The 22,436-nt window shown below is 57.1% G+C and overlaps 1 protein-coding gene across 1 annotated transcript in view; it reads right to left on the bottom strand.

The window, feature by feature from the left end:
* The window catches only part of NOTCH1 (notch 1), a 49,387-nt gene that overhangs the window by 23,686 nt on the left and 3,265 nt on the right, over positions 1-22,436 (bottom strand). The window contains exons 2-5 of the mRNA XM_014942737.1: positions 22,242-22,337; positions 21,190-21,271; positions 2,881-3,143; positions 1,790-2,128 (exon numbers count right to left, since the gene is read on the bottom strand). Coding sequence (XP_014798223.1) covers positions 1,790-2,128; positions 2,881-3,143; positions 21,190-21,271; positions 22,242-22,337 — 780 coding nt within the window. The remainder of the gene's footprint in view (positions 1-1,789; positions 2,129-2,880; positions 3,144-21,189; positions 21,272-22,241; positions 22,338-22,436) is intronic.

Below are 22,436 nucleotides of genomic sequence, written 5' to 3'. Positions count from 1 at the left end.
GGCCCCCGCAGCAGGGATGCTCCCCCAGGGCCAAACCTCACCCCGACCTGCCCGACGCTTGGGCTGCTGTGGGGAAAGTGCCTCGTCAGCAGGAATGGCAGGGCAGGGCCAGCGCCGCTCCTCCTGCCCGTCCCTGCGGGCTGGGAGCTGCTCCTCCCGACCAGCATCGCCCCCGGGAGCTCCCGGCTCATCCCGGAAGGAAAGGCTTCCTTCCCCGGCACCGCTCGCCCCATCAGTGCCTCACTGGCCCTAAGGACAGGAGCTTTGCTCCAGCCTGGGTGGGGGAGCAGGAGATCCTGCAGGGCCCTGTGGATTTTGGGTGGTTAATCATAAAATAGTTGGGGTTGGAAGGGACCTTTAGAGGCCATCTAGTCCAACACCCCCCCCACAAGGAGCAGGGACAACTAGACCAGGTTGCTCAGAGCCCCGTCCAACCTGACCATCAATGTTTCCAGGGATGGGGCATCTCCCACCTCCCTGGGCAACCTGGCCCAGTGTCTCACCACCGAGTCTCCTGAATTATTGCAGCCAAAAGCTTTGGGAAGGGGACTGAACCTCTGAGCCTGCGTCGGAGATCAAAATGAGATCCCCTGTGCTGCCCCGTGGGGATCGTGCATCTTTCCCCTGGCACCAGGCTGGGTGGCCAGCAGGATATGGGTTCGTCTGTGCCACCCTGGGAGACCCTGATGCCACATCCCCAGCAGCGGTGGTGGGGCAGGAGCTGCAGCAGGGGGAGACCAGAGCTCCCCCCAGTAACGCTGAGCACCACCTGGGGTGCAGAGAAGCTGCCGACCCCTCATCCTGGTCCAGCCCCTGGGGGGCTACGGGCAACCAGAGGAGATCAAAACAATTCCAGGAGGGACTTTTCAGGCAGCTTCGTGCTGCCCGCAGCTTCCTTCTGAGGGAGAGGGTGGATGTGTCCCCCCCGTTCCTGCCGCAGCCAGACAGTGTGGCTGGCTTGGGCAAGAAATGGCACTCGCCCTCTGGCAAACACAGCCCCACAGCATGGTGGGGGCTGCACCGGGTGGTAGCCTGGCTCGGGGCTGTGGCAGGAAACTCCTCTATTTCATTTCTCCTGGCGGCGCGGGGCAGGGGGGGAGCGTGGGGCCACAGGCAGCCCCTTCCGCTCCCCGCAGCCCGCTGCTGAGGGCAGAAGCGAAAGGGCTTGCCGGGGTCAGGGACCCTTTTCACACCCGCTTCTCCTTCCTCCAGCACCCTGGGTGTCGAGCTTCCTTGAGGGTGCCGAGCTCCTGGATAAGGCACTGAGCTCCCTGACAGCCCCCACCGGGCCCCCTCCCACCAGACCCCTCCATTCCAGAGGCTGTCATTGGGCTGGGCTGCTCCGGCACTTGCCGGAGGGAGCAGCAGTGAGTGCAGAGAAGGGTCTCCCTTCCCCAGCTCCACTCGCACTCGGAAACTATCCCAAATAGCTATTCCGGCCTAATTATTCCATTCTGGAAGTGGATTAAGCTAAAGCGGAAAAAGGCACTCTTATTCTGGAATATGAGCATCCGCACAGGGGCCTCGGCTGCAACAGTTGTTCTGGAAGAGCTATTTTGGTGAATCACCACGTATAAAGAGCCCCCGGGTGACCTCTCCTCTTCGGGCATCGCTGCCCAGCCCCTTCCCAAACGCCAGCAGCACAGGGAGCCCCCAGCCCCTCGTTTTTGTCCCTCCCAGAGCCATAACTGGGGGGAAGAGAAGACTGGGAACTGCTTGTTTAGAGGTGGCAAAGTGATTGCAAGGGGGTCCCTGGTCCGTGTCCCCTCCCCTGAGAGGCAGCCCCTACCTGGCAGGCAGGTGCAGTCGTAGGTGGTGTCTCCGATCTGGCGGCAGGTCCCCCCGTTCTGGCAGGGCGAGGGGTTGCAGGGCACGTAGAGGTGCTCGCAGTTCTGCCCGGTGTAGGCCGGTTTGCAGGAGCACTGGTAGGTGCCCACCTCATTGGTGCAGCTCCCGCCGTTCTTGCAGACGGAGGGCGAGATGTTGCACTCGTTGACGTCCTGCTTGCAGTTGGCCCCGTGGAAGCCGGCGGTGCAGCGGCAGATGTAGTGGGCTTCGAAGGGGACGCACTGGCCCCCGTTGGCGCAGGGGTTGGAGGCGCAGGGGTCGGCCTGCTGGCAGGTTTTGCCTGGGGGAGGGAGGGCAGGGAGGGAGGATGAGGATGCGAACCACAGCTCTTGGTGAGAGCCATCTTTAGAATCATAGAATGGTTAGAGTTGGAAGGGACCTTAAAGATCATCAAGTTCCAACCCCCCTGCCCTGGGCAGGGACACCTCCCACCAGACCAGGTTGTCAAAGCCCCATCCAGCCTGGCCTTGAACCCCTCCAGGGATGGGGCATGCAAGACTTCCCTGGGCAACCTGTTCCAGTGTCTCACCACCCTCACAGAAAAGAATTTCTTCCTAATACCTAACCTGAATCTCCCCTCTTTCAATTTAAAACCATTACCCCTTGTCCTGCCACTCCACTTCCTGACACAGAGTCCCTCCCCAGCTCTCCTGTAGCCCCTTCAGATATTGGAAGGCTGCTATAAGGTCTCCCTGGAGCCTTCTCTTCTCCAGGCTGAACAACCCCATCTCTCTCAGCCTGTCCTCACAGCAGAGATGCTCTAGCCCTCTTTGTGCCGAAGCACAGACCCGGCTCTGGGACTGTATTCACAGGGGGTGCAACTAATTCACCCTCTCCTGTACCAGACACTTGCAGCTCACCCAGCCCAGGACCCTCCCAAGCCCCTTCTCAGGTGTCCAGACCCCCCTCTTTTTCCCCAGAAAAGGAAGAAGCCGAAATCCAAAGTGCCACATCTCCATCCAACGGGGGGGTTTTCCTGGGAGCAACCCCCTCTCACCGGCTATCCCGGTGTCCCCCACGTCCCCACCTCACCTGACCAGCCCGGGGGGCAGCGGCACTTGTACTCGCTGAGGGTGAGGAGGTCGCAGGTCCCCCCGTTGCGGCAGGGGTTGCTGAGGCAGACGTTGTCGCGGGGCGTCAGGCAGAGCTCGTCGGTGAAGCCCAGGCGGCAGGCGCAGGTGTAGTCCACGGTGCTGCCGCGCACCACCGGGGTGCAGGTGCCGGCGTTCTTGCAGGGGGAGCTGAGGCAGGGGTTGGGCAGCTGGCACCGCTCGCCCACGTAGGCCCCACTACACCTGGAGGGACGAGACACCCTGTCAGCGGGATGGGACCCCCCAGGGGCCACCGGGGCACCCCAAGGACCAGCTCTGGGAACGCCTCCCCCCGCCCTGACCCCGCACCGCATCCCGGCACGGCAGGTTTGGCAACGGCACCAGCTCTGCCCCGGCCGCTCTGGGCTGAGAAGAGGAAGATGAAAGAGGCTCCGGGAACAAAGGCGTCCCCCGTTCAGGGGCCTGCACCGACTTGCAAAACCGCAGCCTCCAGCGCTGACGTCCTGCTTCTCATCGCAATGAGGTTTCCCCCCCCCAGTCCTCACTAAAAAGGACACCAAGGCACAAAGGGGGACGTGGTGGAGCCAGTAGGACCACCCCTGTACCTGCACCCAACCCAGGGCACCTACAGACCCCCAGGGAGAGGAAACCCCAAAGTGGCCCATGGGGCCAAGTAGCATGGGGACAGCCCTGTGTCCCTGCCCGCAGCGGGGTCCCTGCTCCACCAGGGTCATTTTCATCCTCCATCCATCCTAAGAACTCATTCAACTAGGACCAAGCGTTGGTTGGTAACAGGTGGGACACGCTCCTGCTCCTTGCAGCCCACCGAGATCTTCCCTGAAGACAAACCCTATGCAAGGAGGGATGAGTGGCCCTGGCTGCTGCATCCCCTCTGCGTGGGGGTCCAGAGAAAAGGACCCCCCGACGCAGCTACTGGCTCTACCATCTGTCACGGTTGGCTGATGGGGCTGGACCAACTGCCTGCTGCAGGACCGGGGCAGCCCATGGGGATGCGCCACGAGGACAAACCCTGGTGAGGCTGAGCAGGACATGGAGCTGGCAAAGTGGGGGGAGCTGCCCCCCAGGAAAGGGAGGATGGAGCAAAGCCGTGCAGAGAGCGATTGAGGGAACCTGACATCAAAAGATCCTGGGGATAAGGCTCTTCAGCACAAACCCTCCCAGCACGACATCTCTTGTATCCCATCTGCAACGTGAGATGCCAAGCATTTTGTCCCCAACCAGCTCCGCTCACATTACACCCCTTCCAAAGGGGGATTTTCTGCCCTGGCTGGGCTGTGCCAAGAGAGACAGAGGAGCAAGACGCCGCTGGCACACTGCTGTCCCACACCACCATGGCAGTGCCACCACAGCAGAGCAGGACACACCACGCTCAGCTCACGCTGGGCTGCTATCAGAGTCCTCGAGAGCAGAAATAAATCTGGGGGTGGTTTCATGCACCGCCGTGAGCTCAGGGTAACACAACCACTGCTGGAGGTGATGGATGGGAAGATGAGAGCACCTGGGCACTGGGGAACAGTGCTCCCCGCTGTGCTTGGGCAGGTTGGGGTTCGGGGCACCCCTCATGTGCTCACACCATTGCCACCTGAGCTGGTGGGACCAAGCCTCATGATGGCCTCCAAGGCTCCTGCAGCACACCGTCCCCGTGGGGTGAGCAGGGAGGGTGCTGGGGAACGCTGCACCCCACAACTGCAGAGCAGAGCACCCACCCCCAACCCCCACCAGCCCATGAACCCCAAAACAAGAACGTGGGGCTCCTCCAGTGAAGCAAAACCAGCAATCCCCACCCTCAGCCGGCCCCAACCCGGAGCCGCCGCGCCGTGCCGGCGGCAGGACCACGTTTCGGCCCCGCTCCTCTTCTTCCCCTTCTTTTTTTTTTTTTTTTAACCCAATTCTGATTTCATTGTTGGGGATTGTGTGAGAATTTGTCAGGATTCGGAGACATTTTGAGTTAATGAGACGGCATTATCCAGGCCAAATGAAAAAGAAAATGTGTATAATAATAAATCAGGGCATCTGCTCGGCACACAAAGGGCGGCGGGGAGCAGGTGTGCATCCTAATGAGGCAGAGCAGCTGCCGGCGCCCGCGGTCCATGCCCGGCTCGCCGGCGGCTCCGAGCCCGGGGCGTCGCGGCCGTGGGGCGACGGCGCTTCTGGGTGGCTGCGCCGCGGCCCCGCGTGGGGGAATGCGAGGGCTGAGAAGGGGCCATTGTGCGGGGGCCGGGGCGGCCGGCGAAGGCACGCCGCTGGCAAACCGCTCAAGTGTGCAGTCATCTGGTAAAAGCACCGCTCTTCCTCCCCCCCTCTTCCCCTTCCCCACCACCACCATCATCACCACCACCATCACCACCCCGCCGGCCTCCCCGCACTGCACACGCTTTTTTTCTTAAAACAATCCTCCAGGCTCTGGCGGCGGCTGGCGGACAGGGAAGCGTCACGAGATGCTCTCCAATGGGAGAAAAAGGTGGAAAAAAGAAACAACTCAAAAAAAAACAAAAAAAAAAAGGAATAAGGCAAAAAAAAAAAGTTTGATGCTGGACAAAGAGCCCCGGGGGCTGCGCGGGAAATGAACGGCCACGGTGAGGGCTTTGGCCGTGGGCAGGCAGCACCGGGAGGGGATGCTCTGCATCCCTGGGGGACGGTGGAGATGGGGGCTCCTGCACCATCCCAGGGCTTCAGTGGGGCCAGGGCGAGGGGCGCGGAGACGAGAGCCCTCCCACCCAATTAGTTTTCGGACCGTTTCCAATTTCAGCGCAGGCAAGTGGTGGTTTGAGCTCAGGGATGGGAAGCCAGAGCAGAGCCCAGCCCGAGGCTGGGCACGGTTATTAGCCAAGAGGTTAATTAGTGATTGGAGGAACTCCCCTGGGGAACAGGGGAGCCCCTGCCTGAAGGCACAGGGGGGTTTGGAGCCGCTGGCAGTGCCCAGGCTGGGCTACCCAGGTGCTTTCCAGGCTTTTGCTTCAGGAAACCCCTCAAGTTTCATGGAGTTGGCAGATTTTTTTTTAAAATGTGGGGGTTTTTTTCCTATGTGTTTGTTTTAAGAGCTGGTTTATGGCTGTGATCAGCTCAAGGAGTGAGGAGGCTGCAGCAAGTGCTGGGGAAGGGCTGGGAAGGGGGTCTGCCCCAGCCAGAGGGGCTGAGCTGAGCGATGGGCACTGGAGGGCAAGGGGGACCCGAGTACACTCACACCTCGCATTTCTCCTCCCTGCAAGAAGGGTATTTCCAGCCACTGAGAAGTGAAGGTGAAGTAACTCTTGAGGAAAAAAAAAACAACAATACAACACAGGCACCCTTAAAATCTGGCAGTCACTCCTGTGACCCACGGAGCAGTTTGCATCACACAGGGTTGGCATCTGGGCAGCACAGACCCACGAGGGATGCCTGGTGACTCCCGGGTCACAAATTGGGTGGCAGGGACAGAGACAGCCCTCGCACACCCATTGCACACACACACCACTCCATCTCCCAGCTCAGGGAGCCCTCTCAACCTCCTTCCACGGTTTCCAGGACATCTCAGTTTGTTTTCAAGGTTTGAAAACACAAGGCCTCTGAGGGCAGGGATGTCTCTGTCACGATAGTGATATCGTGGCTCAGCAAGAGCAGGAAATGAGGACTCCAGAGGCTCCTTTGCTCCCACACGGATGTGCCCACGAGCAGGCTCACACCCGGTGGCTTCCACACCCCTCCTGCATCATCTGCAGACACTTCTGCACAGAAGCGATGCTGTTCCTGCCCACGTTTGCAAGGCAGGGAAGAGCACGGCCGCGGACCGGAGCCATGGGATGAATTTCCTCCCCGCACGGGTCCCGGAGCTCACTCACAGCTGAAGACTCTCAAGCTGCACTTAAAAGCCCGACAACCGCAACGGCTTTAGAGTCCTGGCTGCAGAGGAAAGCCTGGAGACAAGCCTCGCATGCAAAGCAAGAGATCAAAAACCAGGTGAAGAATAAGGCCAGCCCAAGACTTAGTTTTCAGCTCTCCTAGGTCTGGAAAGTCTGGATTCAGCAGAGCCAGGTTCAGCTCCCAGCCATGCTGCCACCTCATCATACGTCCACCTACTTCTCTGGAGGCTTAAAACCACTCCTGAAGCTCAGCCCAAGGAGCAAAGCTTTATTTTCTGTAAAAAAAATAAATACCAGCGGGTGGTGGCATCAGGGCTCCCAGGTGAGCAGACATGGAGGATGCAACGTCCCCACGGGCACAGCCAGGTGAAGAGCACCCTGTGGTTTTTTCCTTTGGCATTTCCCAAGCGAGGGCTACCCAAACCAAACCCCAAGCAGCTTATGGAAATCAGCGTAAGAGACATTAAAGCTGTGCTTTAATTATAGATATATGTGCCGGCAGAGGACAGGGCGGGTGCTCCAAGATCAAAACAGCTCAGAAGGGCCATTAGAAACCAGCTCCGAGGCAGTGAAAGGCGGCCAAGCTCCCTGGGGTCCTGAGGAACCTCTGTGAGATCCCCGGAGAGGCCAGCATGGCCGCGCTCCCGGTCCCACGCGTGACGCACGGCCCGTTCCCAACCCAGGGAGGAACGGCTAAAAATACCGGTGTCTCTCCCTCCCCTGAGCACGCAGCTGAGAAACGTTTCCGTTGACTCACCAACCTGCTGCAGAGGCACCACATGCTCCAGCCACGACCCACCCCACTGTTTTAGATGGTGACGGAAGGTGACGGCACCCCTACCCCGTGGTGACGGCATCCCTACCCCGTGGTGATGGCCGAGCCCTGCTCTAATGCACGATGCTCCCTCTCCCAGCACTGGGCTGACACATGGAACAAGTCAGGGCAGACAGTCTTTTCACTTCTAGGATATTCTCTCCGTGACCTAACCAAGGGATTGGGGCTGTCACCCAAGGTGGGACAGGGATGCAGCAGCGTGTCCCCATCCCTGCGGATGGTGATGCTGCGTGTGCCCCTTGCAGGTGCAAACACGCTGATTTACACCCCCTGAGTGTCTGGGGGTGCCCTCCATCCTGGTGGCTTTTTGTTTTTGGGGGGTCAGGCAGAGGCTGGGGGCTGGATTCCCACGACACCAGGCTGCGACGCATCTTCCCCCTCCACGTCAGGGAGCACAAACTGCTGCGAGGGGGGGGAAGCACAATTAATAATGCGCCGCGCTCCCGACCCATAAATCTCCAGCACGATTCATGGGCAATGTGAAGGGTGATGGAGAAGGCCTCGTCCAAGGTCAGACAGCGAGTCCCGGGGGACGGCCTGGGAACGGCAACAGCGGCCCCAAATTCCCACCCCGCTCCCAGCGCCGAGCCCTGGCCAAAATCTGGATCTGCTCAGCGTGGGCACGTGCGTTTGTTGTGTCTGCTGCGCATCCTTAACGAGTTACAAACAAGGGCCCAACGCTGCAGTGATTTCAGCAAAGGCTCCAGAAAAAGAAAAAAAAAAAAAAAAAGCTTCCAAGGCGGGGAGGCAAAGGGAATTGCTTACATTGGCAAGACACAGCAACTCAGCAGGAGAATGGAGAAAAAGGATACAGTCACATTCTTCTGGGAAGAGGGAAGTCAGCAAAATCTGACAATTCAGAAGCGGCTGTAGAGAGTGGGAATGAACATTTGTCTTCCAGGCAAAATGTTTGTCTAATGGTCAGCGCAAGCTCAGAGCACTAACGGTTCCATTTATGCCAAGAACTGACATAAAAGACATTTTCCTCCATAGGTTTCCAAAAACCACGGCCCTTTCTATTTGGAGTGAAAGTGACTAATGCCTCTAACAGCCCCTGATGTCACAAACTGCTAACCAGCAAAAAAAAAAAAAAAAAAAAGCAAAAAAGCTGGGCAGATCGTATAATCAAAAGCATGAATGAGCTGCCCAAATATCCGAACGCCAACAAGCCCCGCTGCCACAGCTTTGCACGACACACGTGTTTGCCCGGGCAGGGTGGCTTCCAGCACCCCCTCGCCCCACCAGCAGGGTCGGGGTGCCCATCCCAGCCCCTCGCTAGCCCATGGCCACCACGCCGGGTGCTCCGTGCGTGCGGCTCTGCCGGCCCTTTGTTCCCTTCGCGGCGCGCGAGGGCTTTTTCCTCCGACCCACCAGCAACAGGTTTTGTCCCTCCGCAGCAATGCGGGCACTGAAAGCATCCCGAGGCAGATGTTTCTGCGACCTCTGACCCAAGACTAATGTTTTCCTTTCTGTGCTAAGCTGCCATCTGCCACGGCCGGCACAGATGACACCCAGGAGCTCCCCCAGCCCACCCCACCCCAACCCCGGCACGGCTCCCGCATGGCGGCACGGGGGCTTTGTTCAAATTGGGGAGGTGTCAGCCCTGCACAAGCCCAGCCCGGGGGCTGGAGGGGTGTTTTGGTGGTGCTGGGTGCATGGGGGATGCCCTGGATGTGTGTGTTTGGGGGGGACACACTCAGCGTGCATCGCCCCACAGCTGAGAATGGCCACGCTCACACCACCCACTGCCCTCCCGCCAAGCCCCAGGGAGCTCTCCCCCAGGGCTGAGACCGTGGCAGGGCTGGAGGCAAAACCCACCTTGGGCTTAAAATGCACAAAATAATCCAACAAGCAAAATGAAAACCAGGTGTAAGCTGCAGCACGGCCACTGGACACGCAGGGGCTGTCCCCTGTCCCCATCCCATGGCGGGGGCAGGTCTGGGGGGCAGCCCCATGGTGTGGGAGGGGATGGGGGGCTGGCGGGGAGCCCCATCCCAGCTGCTGGCCCCGTGTCCTCTTATCTGCACTGCCATCACACAACCTCTTCCTCACCCTCATCTGCTGGAACCATAAACGGCCGCGGTTGTTTTCCCCAAGGTACGAGCACCGTGGGAAAGCCGAGGAGGGGGGGGGCTCAGGTCTTCACACCAGCCCTGTTTTGGGGGTACTGGAGACTAATGGGGCCAGGAGGATCCCCACTGCCTCTGGGGCAGCAGCGAATGGTCTCCCCCACCGGGAGGAGCAGCCCCCACCCCAACACCCATCCCCCAGCACAGGCTGGGCTGCAGGGGACACCACTCTCTGCTCCGTGGTACCCGTGACCTGGAGCAGCCATCCCAGATGAGCCACCCTCTCTGTGCCCCAGAGTCCCTGGCAGAGCCACCCCAATGCAGAGATGGTCCAGACACCCCAACCGTGACCTTGCATGGTGCAGAGGGTCCCCACCGAGGGACCATCACACCCACAGAGCCCTCTCCATCAGCAAACACACTGCGTGACAGAGCGTGGTCTGGACCCCGTGGAGCAAAGCAAGCGGCCAGGCGCAAGCAGGACACCCAGATTTCACATGTTTGCGGGGCAACAGCTGAGGGAAGGAGAAATAACCATCAGGAGAGTCTCCCCCCACCAACTGCACAAAGACCACAGCCACGGCACGCTGCTCCCAGCCACACAGGGGTGGCACGACCCTACGCCATCGTCCCCACCACCCTCGGGGTAACCGTCACCCCCGGGCTCACTGACGGGAACCACAACCATCTCCTCTCATACCTTCCCCCTCGCAGCCCCAGCACCTGCAGACCTGGGGTGTTCAGCTTGTTTTCCAGCAGCCATCCACGCACAGGAGTCACTTTTCCAGTTGTGCCAGTGGCTCCCTGCCTGGCACAGCCGGGAAGCAACACCCCAGCTTTCTCCTGAAGTTACACCCTTCCCTCTAAGAACGCGTTTCCTCGGTGCCAGCCCGGGGAACCCTGATCTCCCCAAGCTTTGATCCGACCAGAGAAAGGGCCAGTGCTCGGGGATATGTCTCTGTCTCACCGAGAGAAGAGATCTGCTTCTTACTCCCTCTTCCCACTCCATCTCATTCCATTCTGCCCTATTCCATTGCCTCCCCACAAGCCCCTCCTGTGCTCCTGCATGGTGGGACACCAGCCCATCCCAGAGAAGCTGTGGCTGCCCCATCCCTGGAGGGGTTCAAGACCAGGTTGGATGATGCTTTGAGCAACCTGGTCTGGTGGAGGTGTCCCTGCCCATTGCCAGGGTTTGGAACTACATGAACTTTAAGGTCCCTTCCAACCTAAACCTAATTCTGTGATCACTGGAGATCACAGGTGCATATGACTGTCTATGGGACGGCTTCCCAGCAGCGTCAGCCCAACTCAGAAACACCCTACAGGAGAAGGCAGACAGCCCTGGAAAATGGTCCTGCTGGAAAAGCAGAGCTCAGCACCCTATGCTGTGCTCCCACCTCCTGCTCACCTCCTGCCCTGGCACTGCCATCCTGCTCAGGGTGGCATGGCACCCCTGGGGCCAGCAGAAAGAAGATGGGTACAGGGAGAGGAGGAAAAGTTTTGGATGCTGCCCTGAGCTCCATGGGGCTGTGGATTCTCCCTCCTGCCCTGGCAGCCCGGGGCTGGCAGGGGCTGCTTGATCCCTCTCCCAGCAGCGGGCACGGCCGGGCTCCCCACACCTCACCCAGAGCTTGGCTCTGTGGCTTCTGGCACCCACCTCCGTCAGGAAACCAAAGGCTTCACCACGGCTCCCAGGAGAGCCAAAGCAGAGCTGCCCAGCTCCCCCTCACCCATATGGGACACCCCGACCGGGCGATGCACCCCAAAGCTCTCACCAGCCCCGGCGCCGGCACAGCCCCACAAACACCTCCGGCAGCCACACTGCGGCTTCCAGCACCAAAACCCAGCGCTAGACCAAACTGGTGTTTTCTGTTGGTTTTTTTTTTATGAAGTCCCATCCAGGCCCTGCTTTATTAAACACACCGGGACACCAGCCTGGGAAAAAAACAGAGTTTCACACAGGGAGGGTGGTTGGCAAAGCAGCAGGTTACTTCGAGTGACATCAGGTTAATAAAGCAAGAGCAGATCTCCAGTCTTGTTTAATTAAAAAAAAGCAAACTGCAATCCGAAGTCTTTGATGTGTTTTTTTTGTTCCACTTCATTTTTGACCTAGCCCAAGCCATCTAATTGAGATTTTAAGACCCAGACTTTCATCTGGAGAGAAACTAAAGGAATTCCCAAAGCTGGATATACTCATGGACAGGAGTGGGGAAAAGCTCCTCCTACCAGTGTGAAGGAGAGAGGAGGGAAAAAATGGCTTTGTTTCTTAAGCAGACATTAGTCAGGACAGTTTGGGAATCAAAGTTCCCATTGTAATGAAAAACAATATAATCCCATTACTAAGCAAAGTGGCCAGGCTATTCACTGGGTGGTAACCAGCTACCTGGGAAGGAGCTGCCTTTCAATGGAGCTTCATTCACAATAAACATGAAAGATGTTGAAGGAAGAGGCCAAGACAAAACTTGCCTCATTCCCACCCTCAACAATGGCTGCTATGAATTTTTATTATTTTTTTTTTTCCCCCAGTTGATGTTTTTTATATCCTCTGCCGATGTGAATCCGCACGGCCCCATTGTTTGTGGGAGCCCTGTGCTGAGCTCTGCTCTCCCTGCTCATCCCACTCCCTGCTCCTTCTCTTGGAAGAGCCCATTCATGGGGTGACCACGAAGGATGCGCTTCCAGAGGAGGATCCCCAGGGAACAACCTGGGCTGAGGCCAGCAAATGGTCCCACCATCCACTCGTGGGGCAGGGACGAGTGTCTTGAGGCAGGTCCTCAAGCCAGTACCCACAGGGGTGACTGGTGTCCTTGTTAGACACCATGAAGTTCCCCATCTCCTCTATTCCAGCAGCTGTGGCACCCCCTGCAACCACTCCTTGCTCCAATTTTCCCTTTGTAAATATTTTCCCTTTAAAACTGTTATATTTTTTAAACCAGCAGAAGGAAAAGTCAAAATTTGGGGGAGATAAGGGATTTCCACCTCCCCAGGCCACCTGCCAGCCCAGCACTGCTGGTCCCTGAAGCCACTCTCCCTTCCCCATCCCTTTTTGGGGTAAATGCCCATTTTCACCCGCTCTGCCCACCCTTGTTGCCCGTGCAGCGCGAATTCACTCTGCTTGGCTCCCGGGAGCTCTGGCACGCACACAGTGTCACTGTCTCACTAAGCAATGATGAACTCTTATTTTTTTTTCCCTTTTCCCCCTCAAACCAAGCTTTGGCTAAACACCGCGCTGCCCGAGAGCCAAATATGGAAAACTCCCACCCGGGCCACGCGTGACCCCACCGTCCCACTCCTCTAACGCTGAACATAAAACTTGAGATTAGGATCTGAACAGCCACCCAGAGTTTAAACAAGCTATATTTAGCTCCGATATTTATAAACAGGAGGAGAGGGGGGTTTTGCAGAGCACACGGGTGCCCCTGCGGCACAAACCCTCCCGAAAGCCAGAGCGATTTGTGCCGGGGCTGTTTTTGGTGAGATTGGGAGTGGGCAAAGGTGCCAACGGCCGGGCAGCAATGGATCCAGCTCCTCACGGCCACGAAGCTGCTGGTTTCCCTTTGCAAGCAAAGCAGAGCTCCCGAAAATAGTTTTTAGCAACAAAAAAACCACCAACCCTTCTCCCCCTTGGAAACTATGGCCTGAGGGATGCGAAGCACCTCCGAGCAGACGGGTATCTGCTCCCGGGATGTGTATCCCGGGATTTCTGTTGCTGCCAGAGTTTAACCAAGGAAACGGGCGAGGGAGGGCGGGAAGACTCTGCCTCCGACACCTTTTGCCGGCAGAAATCCCTGTGTCAACATGACGCCCTCGCCGAGGGAGCGGGGACAATGGTGGCGGCTCTGCCCTCCGGCCGCAGCCCGCATTCCTGCCCCCCTCCCCTGGAAACCCCCCTTTTGTGGGGAGCAGCAGGCCCTGTGAAAGGGCCGTCTGTCGCCCTGCCTTTTGACTTGGAGGTCTGTGTCTAACATTTTAATAGGGGCTGGGGAGAGCCCTCCCCCCCCAAACTTTTCCCGGGTGCTCCCCCACCGGGTCACTCTCCCAGCCCGCCCCGAAGCCGGCGTGTGGGGCTTGGGGGGCAGCGGGTGGGAGCTGGGGGTGCTGCACATCCTGCTGTCGGCAGCCACATTCCTCCACCTGCCCCAGGAGGAGCTATTCCATGGGTCAACCAGCCCTCAGTGCCTTCGGGAGGGTCTTTTCCTCATCCCCCCTGCCCAAGGATGCACCGGTGGGGCAGGAGCACTGGGGACATGCTCTCCTCCGTGGGGCTGCTCATTACAGCAGACAGTTTCCATCTTGAAATAAATCACTGCGCACTCACAAACACTCAGCCCCCTCCAAGCAGCGATGCCAGTGGGGAGTGTGTGGTCCTTGGGGTCCCCATCGCCCCACTGATGCAGGTGCTCTTGGCACAGGGACATGGGATGAGCAATTGACAAAGTGAATTCCTTCCTTTGGTTGCTCCTCTTGGCGTGATGTGACCTCACCGGTGTCCACCACAACTGTCCCCAAGAGAATGGGGAGGAATCAGGAGGCAAAGCTCAGCCCTGCAGCCCTCCTGACAGCCTGGGGCTGATCCTGCCCAACCCTGGAGGTCCAAGCAAAGCCTGGAACCCCAGCTCTCACCTCCTCTGACTTTAGACCAAGCCCAAAGCAAGAGGGTCCCCAGCCCCTGGGTGCTCCTGGCACCCAGCCCTCCCACCACCACCACCACTTGCCTGCAGGGCACCCCTTCTATTAAATAAGGGCAACGTTATAGCATCATTAAAACTTAATAAATCCATTTCCCATATAAATACCATTAAATTCAGATTTTGGGGAAGGGAATTAGGGTGAAAACTTGTTAAAAGAAAATGACTTCTGCGCAAATAAATTTTTGCGACTTGACTGAGCGTGAAAGTTTCCCATTAAAATGCAACTCCGCTCCCTTTGCTGGAAATGTGCAAGGGCCTAATAACCAGGGCCTAAACATTAACTGTTTAACTGACTTTTCCAATATTAACTCCAGGCTGCCGTGGGGGAGGGGGGGGGAGGACGTGACGGGTGAAAGCTTGAAGCAGACATTAATTACTGCTGCGCGAGGGGAGCGCACCCAGCGCACGCACCACTCACCTGCTCCCGAGGGCCCTTTGCAGACACAGAGGGGGGACATCACCAGCCAGGAGCAGGGATGAACCCCGCTGTGCCTGGGCAGGACGCTGCTCCATCCTAGGGTTGGGCTCCCCCCAGGACCCAGCCAGATTCTTCCCCCTAAAGCCAGTGTTTGGGGTTGAACTGTGGTCCTGATCCCACACCTCTCACACCCAGCACTGCATCTCCTCTCAACGGGCACCTCCATCGCCAGATTCACCTCCCTGAGCTGGGACATGCCTGGCAGGTCGTGCTGCTCCACCTCACCCCACGGCAGGGTTTTGATGCTCAGATATGCAACAGCACATGGAGAGAAACCGAGGCACTGAGTAGACCTCACTTGATGTACATGGAAACCCTGACACCATCCCATACCACAGACCCCTGCTGTGGGCCACCTGCCAACGTGGGGAGGTGAGATGAGATCCACCAGATACACACTAGAGCTGTAGACCGAGGTGCTGCAATGGGTCCAGGTGCTGCCGTGCACCAGGGAAGGCAGAGGGTGCACAAGTCTGAATGGGCACCATCACACCTTGGCCAGATGGCCACCTGGAAGCAGTGCCGAGCTGCTCTACCAGCAAGCCTCAGATGTCAAAGTAAAGACTGACGTGCCCCAAGGTGGGCATCTCTAACTGTCCTGGTGCTCTCCATGTAGGCAGATGGGAGATGCCATGGTCTGGTGTCACTAAGACCTAGGGGAGTGCTGCAAAGACTTCCTACCATCACTCACAATAGATATGCAAAAAGAGTTGTGCTAATAGGTCCAAGCCCTTCAGAGCCCTGGCTCTGCACCCCTGATCAGACTTCACCAACGCCGGAGATACCAAAGCTCTGACCCTCACATCTCTGCTCCTGGATGCCTCCAAGCTCAGATACCCAATAAGCAAAACCACAACACTCCCCCCTCAACACCAGAGCAGAATTTCTACTGCTCATTCCAGATCTCTGGCCAACGCCAGTAGCAGAAGTTTTACCCCAGACCAAAGCATGAGCAGAGCCCTGGGCTGGTGAGCATCCAACAGAATGTCCATGGCCAGCAGCCCTCGGGATGGTGGTAACACCCACCCGTCGCTGCCGATACCCATTAAGGCCAACCCCAAGGAGCCTGGCACTGCAGGATGGAGCCCTTCCACGGACAGATAGACTGGAGAAGCTGGGATGCCTCTCCCCTCCAGCAAATCCAGGCTCATGAGGGCACCATGCAGCAGGGCAATGTCAGGGACCTGCAGAAGTTTGGCACAGCCACTTCCAGGCACTGGGGCTTGGTGCCTTGGCATGGAATGAGATGAAAAGACCACTCAGAAAGCATCTGGAATCGCCCCAAACCTTCACCTCTCCAGCCTGACGGTCTTTCTAACCCTTGTTCCTGAAGTGAAGGGCTGCAGGAGGTCAGCCCCAGACCGGCCTGAGCAGTGGTGGGTGAGCAGCACAAGCACCCCATGGTGCTGCCCTTCCCAGATGGCACCAGGAGCTGGTTGGACACAAAGCCACCCACCTGCAGTGAAGCAGATGGACCTCAACCACCTTTTTGGCCCCTGGGACAGAGGCAGGACTCAACCCAGACCCCACTGCAGGTCGGGCTTCCCAAGGGGGCTTGAGTTGTAACCTAGAGGCTCTTCCACCCCACAGCCCCAACACATGGTATAAAACCTTCTCTTGGAGTTTGGCAGCAGGTTAACCATGGAGAAGTCTCCATCCAGATCCAGAGCTTACCAGGCCTCAGTAACTGCACCCCGAGGCTACTCCCTCGTTAAACACACTGATGCTCTATAAATTTCACATTCCACTCATGTACACAGGCCGTTACCATTTGGGACACCTACCAACATGAGCAAAACGAGGGTCAGCACACCTCCAGGCCTGGAAAGATCAGGTTAATTTCCAAACAATGTTATTTTAAAACTTGCTAACTGCCTGCTGATTATGTTATCCAAGCCCTTAATTGGGAAATAGCGTGGCCTTGCAATGACCAAGCATGTCTCCCTCATGCTACATACAATAAACCGTAACAGCCTTGGAGGTGAGACCAGGGCATGTAGATACAAATGGACGGATCGTGGCTTCCAGCAGGTAGGAAGACAGCATCTCAGAGGTTTCTGTGGAACAAAACGTACCCTGTATGACAAAGCAGCCACCTCCAGCAGCTGTCCATGGAGCAGAAACCTCTGCACTGCATCACACTGGAGGATCACACATTTAACAGCTACAAGTATCTGGCCACTCTGTTCTCAGGTGATGGCCATCTCATCCTTTCTGCATCCTGGGGAGCCCCTGAGGACATTCATCTCAGGAGGCATCACCCCACCTCTCCAGCTCATCTCTGGGCTGCAGGGACCTGCCGAGATACCTCCTCCTGCACATGATCTGTGTTGGCCCCTGCCCAAAGGCAGTACAACCCTCTGGCCATCACACGTACCAAGCCGTGAGAAAAATCAAGCAAAAAAAAACCCCAGCCCAACCAATAAAATCCCAAGGCCAGTTAGCAGGAGTCACTGGGACCACCTGAGACAACTGATAACCATCACGACGCCTTGCAGAGAGGAGAGATGTAAACAGAGATTCTTCTAGAAAAAGAGCTGCAAAATCCCACTGCTGTCCTAGTGACCTCACCAGCTGGGCTTCTCAGCTAAGTTTCTCTTCCACTGGAATCCACAACAGGTGACGCTTTTGTATTTTTAATCTACCCTCTTACCCATTTCCACCTTGTTCTTTCCGAGAATGAGATCAGACTCGAAAGAGCCATCAAGAGTTCTCAACATGGCTGAATCACCGCTCCTCTACTTCTTTAAGAGCTTCCTCTGGTTGATTGTTCAACACTCCACCCTCTTCCTCTCCAGCACGGAGACTGCATTTTTTCTTTGTTATTATTTCATGGAAATAACGTTGGGTTAAAGCACATGAGAAAAACCAAACCAGAAGGAAACTTCCGCCCTTTACAATGAGATAACAATGACTGAGCAGTTGAATAACTTGAAGGGCGCAGAGAGCTGCAAGGCTCAGATCGCTCCTCAGTCTTCCTGGTTGTCTCTTGAAAAAGAGTTTTGAGCTAAAATAATCATCTCTTCCCACTACGGTCCCCCCTCTGAATGTTTCTCCTAAGGTTTCTGGCCCGCTGCCCATGGAAGCTGGTGGTGGCAACGGGCACCAGCTCAGGAGCCATCGCCCCGGCTGAACTACAACGCCGCGCTGATTCATAAACAGAGGAAGTACTTTAGCAAACCGACTTTTCCCCCTTTTCAGCGCAAGCCTAGTGATTAATTTAACTTATTCTTTCCCTTTGCCATCTCTTTGGCTTCTCCGGGCACGAGTATGACAAACCCAGCCACAGCTCCTCTGACTTTAATGGTGAAAGGCTGGTGGAGCGGGGTTTTGAAGCTCAGCCCTCTTTCATGCCATCTGCTTTTAACTAGCGGAGCAAGGGAGGTCCTGGGAACAACCGTCACATGGCACAGCAATCTAAAATCAGCCCCGCTCGTTTGCAGCGATGCCAGTCAAAACTACGGTTACCCAACAGTCTAATTAGGAGCTATCACTAGAAATCAAAAACGTCCTTTTGGAAAAACCATCTCATTTCGTCTGGGAAAATGCCTTAGTCGAGGGCGAGCGCCTTTTCTGGGAAGCCCACAGCTCCCCAGTGCCACGAAACCACAGGTTGAACACCGCAGGAGCCATCGCCTGTTGGTCCCAGCCCAACCCAGCCTGGACCTTCTAAAGCTCCAGATCTGCTGCAAGGGCCACGCGTGGGTCGAACACCACAGGAACCATCACCTGCTGGTCCCAGCTCAACCCAACCTGGACCTTCTAAAGCTCCAGATCTGTTGCAAGGGCCACATGTAGCTCGAACACCGCAGGAACCATCGCCTGCTGGTCCCAGCCCAGCCCTGCCTGGACCTTCTAAAGCTCCAGATCTGCTGCAAGGGCCACGTGTGGGAGAGAAACACCTTCAGTTGGAGTCTGAGCACGATGCATGAAACTCTTCCAGCACCGAAAGACCCGGCTGCCCCTGCCAAGATGGAAAGCAGCTCCAAAGGAGGCTTAATTAGGCCGCTTCTGTCGCGAGCCCTCCAGCCGATCAAATGCTCAGTCCTCTCCATTCAATTAAAGCCCTGGGTGCCCCGGGACTGCCTGGCAAAGGGACAAGCAAGATAAGGCACCTGGAGTTTTCCAAACTATCGCTGTAAAGTAATAAAGGAGGAGAAATCTCCTGGTCTCGCTCCGGCGATTCCCTTTCCGTAACGGGGCCGATAACGGGGCGCTGGGTGTTATCGGAGGCGTCTCGGCCTAACCCACCGAGCCCCTCTCCCGCCACAAACGCCGGGGCGCTCGTCCGCCAGAGCAGCGTCTCCCTCGCCCCCTATTTATTTCACTCCACTTTCTAATTGGATTTGTGGGGGCAGCACAATGGGGCTTTATGGCCAAACTTTGTTAAGTGCCAGGCCGAGCGGAGAGGTGGCCAGCCGCCAAAATGGTGCATTTCACGCAGGCGCCAAAGGGCAGTGCCAAGCTTTTCTGCGTCTGGTATCTGTGTTCTTGGCTCTGCTTTGTTTAAGAAGCTTGGAAGCAAAACTCCTCGTAAAAAGAGATATTCAAACAAGCGAAAAAAAAAGAAAAGAAAACGTGATTTTGCGAGCTGCTATCAGATACCTTGGAAAGCTGCACCTCCTCCAGTCTGGCAGTACCTCTAATATCTGCCCCCATCACCCACGGAACACACCCCGCACGGGACAAGTGCTTTCACACACCACACCTTGGTTTCCTGCAAAAAATAACTCGCACACACTCGCGAAGCCATCCCGGCGTCTGCAGCCAAGAGAGAGGCAGTTATTCACAGCTAGCAACGAAGAAGTTCCTTAAAGTTAACTTTTTCTCTTAAAAAAAAAAAAAAACCCACTACCCCAAGCCTACTTTGGAGGCTTCTCCTCCAAATAGAGCTCGCACACATCAGATCTAATTAGATTCCATCACCATCTGCACATGAAATGTAAATCAGGAGTTGCAGAGACTTAAGAAAAAAAAGGGAAGAATGACCACAAGGAAAAGGAGGGGTGTAAGGTTGGGGAGGGGGTGGAGGGTTGGGCATTCTGGGAAGCCATACATGATTAGTCACACAGCATTAATCTGCCTCCCTTAACAATAGCTGCCGAATTTCGACCGAATCCCAGCTGTCGCTCTTTGAATGAAAGAAAACAAGATTTAGAGCGTCAAGCGTTGGTAAGGGCTTCTGTGCAAAAAAAAGTGGCGTGCATTCATTAGTGGCTCACAAAGGGACCCAGCCTTTGTCCATTAAATTGCTCATGTGCCTGATTGATTTGCTGATTTATTTGCACCAAAGGGTTGGGGGGCTCAGCTTGGAGAAGGGGGCGGGAGGTGCCCGGCTACTGGGCAGAGTAACGGCACCCAGGCGGATTTGCAAAAAAGCAACACACATTGTCAAGGGAAACTGCCATTCAACAGGTTGGGATTGGAAATGCCTTCAGGTTCCTCCGCCGAGGACTTCCTATTTGGAAATTTGGGGTGGGTGGGAACGTCTCCCCGCCTGCTCTCAGCTCAGGCCACGTTCAACAGGCAGAGGGGAAATCTGGCCGGAAAACAGAGCCTTGCCCATTCACATTTCTTTTATGGAATAGTTTTAAAAAGGGAGCTGGAGTCTTATTCATTTCTCTTGGTTATTGTTCCCTGGGAGCCTGGAGTGAATCGGCCATCGCTGCGGTGGGTCGGTTGGTCCTTCAAAGAGTCCCAACGCTTTATACATCCGTTTCCCCCACAATCAGCTTGGAGAAAGCTCCTGCCCGGGTGCCAGGTCCCACCAGGAATACTGAGCTGGACCACAGCTTGGCACTGGCATTGGCAGGGCTGTGGGAGGAGGTGGCCCTGCTCCACCGCCTGCCCCGGGCGATGCCCTGCAGACCCACGGGCATCCGTGGGGCATCTCCAGCAGCCAGAGCCACGCCATGAAACCTCTCTTGAACGTTTATTGGAGATGTACTGGACATGGCACCACCAAGTGCCAGGGTGCAAGGGACTGAAAGGCAACCCTTCAGGGCCAGGAAGGAGTTGCTGGAAGACAGACAGACAGACAGACAGCCTCCCTCCCCACCCGATGGTCCAACGAGCGCCGCGGGCTGGCCCTACCTCCTGCTCCATCAGCAGGGCAGTCTGCATAGGTTAACACCAGCAAAACATGGCCCTTTGCCCATGTTTTTCCACCCAGCTAGGAACAAAGCCCGATCCTGCCAGACTCGCGGCGACTCCTACACAAGCAGGTTATTCTTGCCACTCAAGGAAAAGAAAGCGCATCTTGCCCTATTAAATCCAGAGCCTTCAAAGCAAAGTCAACACGCATGTCAATACTTTGGTCGGGGGAGATGAAAATCCTCTGGCTCCCCCATACTTACTGGCACACCTCCGTCCCGTTGAGAAAAGTTTCACACTTGCCCCCGTTGAGGCAGGATTCGGCGAGCTGCGTGCACCGTAAACCTGCAAGCAGAAGGAAAGCATTAGCCACGGGGCAGGTCCCGGGGTGGCAGAGGGGAGGGCTGCACCCCCTGGTGTCACCCAGACAAGGAGAAGTTTGGCAAGACCCCTCCTGGAAGGCTGGTGGGATGGGGGCTGCAGCACCCGGCCCCCTCCCGCGGGGCGATGGAGGCAGGGAGGGACCACATGGCCCCAGCCCCGAGAGGCTCTCACCTAAAAATAAACTCGGGGTGGGCTCGAGGGGAGGCTCTGCCTTCTCCTCCAGCAGGAGGACCGACAGAGAGAAACCCCAGATCAGGCCCCTGAGTGACAAATGCCATTTGGGAAAAAACCATCCGCCCGAGGGCCCATTAGTTGCCATTAAACTCGGTAACGAAATGAGTGGCCCATCACAACTTGCTATGAGTAAAGGTTTCATTGTCTGGCCCTCAGAGCCCAAATTCTGCTCAGTTACCACAGCAACTTGCTGTAAGTACCCAGAATCGCTTCCGATTTCCACCCCGGCTCGCTCTTCCCCTTCTCTGCCCCCCCTCGCTCTTCACGGTAACCGGTTTTGCCACACGCGTGTGCAGCCGGAGCACTTTCACACCGAGCAGCCTCGCACCACCACCCCCAGAACCAAACCTCTCCTCCGGGGACCCTGCGCCCCCCCCGGGGGGACACCCCCCTGCCCTCGGGGCTCTGTCCCCTGCCCAAGTGACCCACAGGGGATGGGATGGGGGGGCTGGGGACCCCTCTGCCCGGGCACAACTTTCTGCAAACTTCGGCTCCGAGGGGCTGGGGGGCCAGAAACGGCTCTCACCCGGTGTGGAGGGGGGGTGAGGGCAGCCCCACTGCCTTCCCTTCCCCAAATCCTCCCGGGACACTCCTCCGGGAGGGAGGGGAGGCCTTGGGGGGCCCCGGCCCCCCACCTCGGGTCGGGCAGCTCCCCCCGCTCCGCCCCGCACCTCCGGCCACTTTTAGGGCTCTTTACTCCAGCCCCGACGGTCGCCCAGAGCTTTGCGGCGAAGCACCGAGTCCCGCCCCGGGGGTAGGAAGGTGGGGGGGGGGGTGTAGGGGCCCCAGCTAACTTTCAAGAAACAGGAAACCGAGAAAAATTTGCAAAACGGTCAAAAAGCTCTCGCGGAACAACAAGCGAGAAGGCGGCCGCCCTCCGCGCCCCTCCGCC

Source organism: Calidris pugnax, unplaced genomic scaffold, assembly GCF_001431845.1.
Source record: "Calidris pugnax isolate Ruff unplaced genomic scaffold, ASM143184v1 scaffold102, whole genome shotgun sequence".
In the NCBI taxonomy this organism is placed as follows: Eukaryota; Metazoa; Chordata; class Aves; order Charadriiformes; family Scolopacidae; genus Calidris; species Calidris pugnax.
The sequence above is the reverse complement of the archived record's forward strand: the minus strand, read 5'-3'. Positions and strand labels throughout refer to the sequence as shown.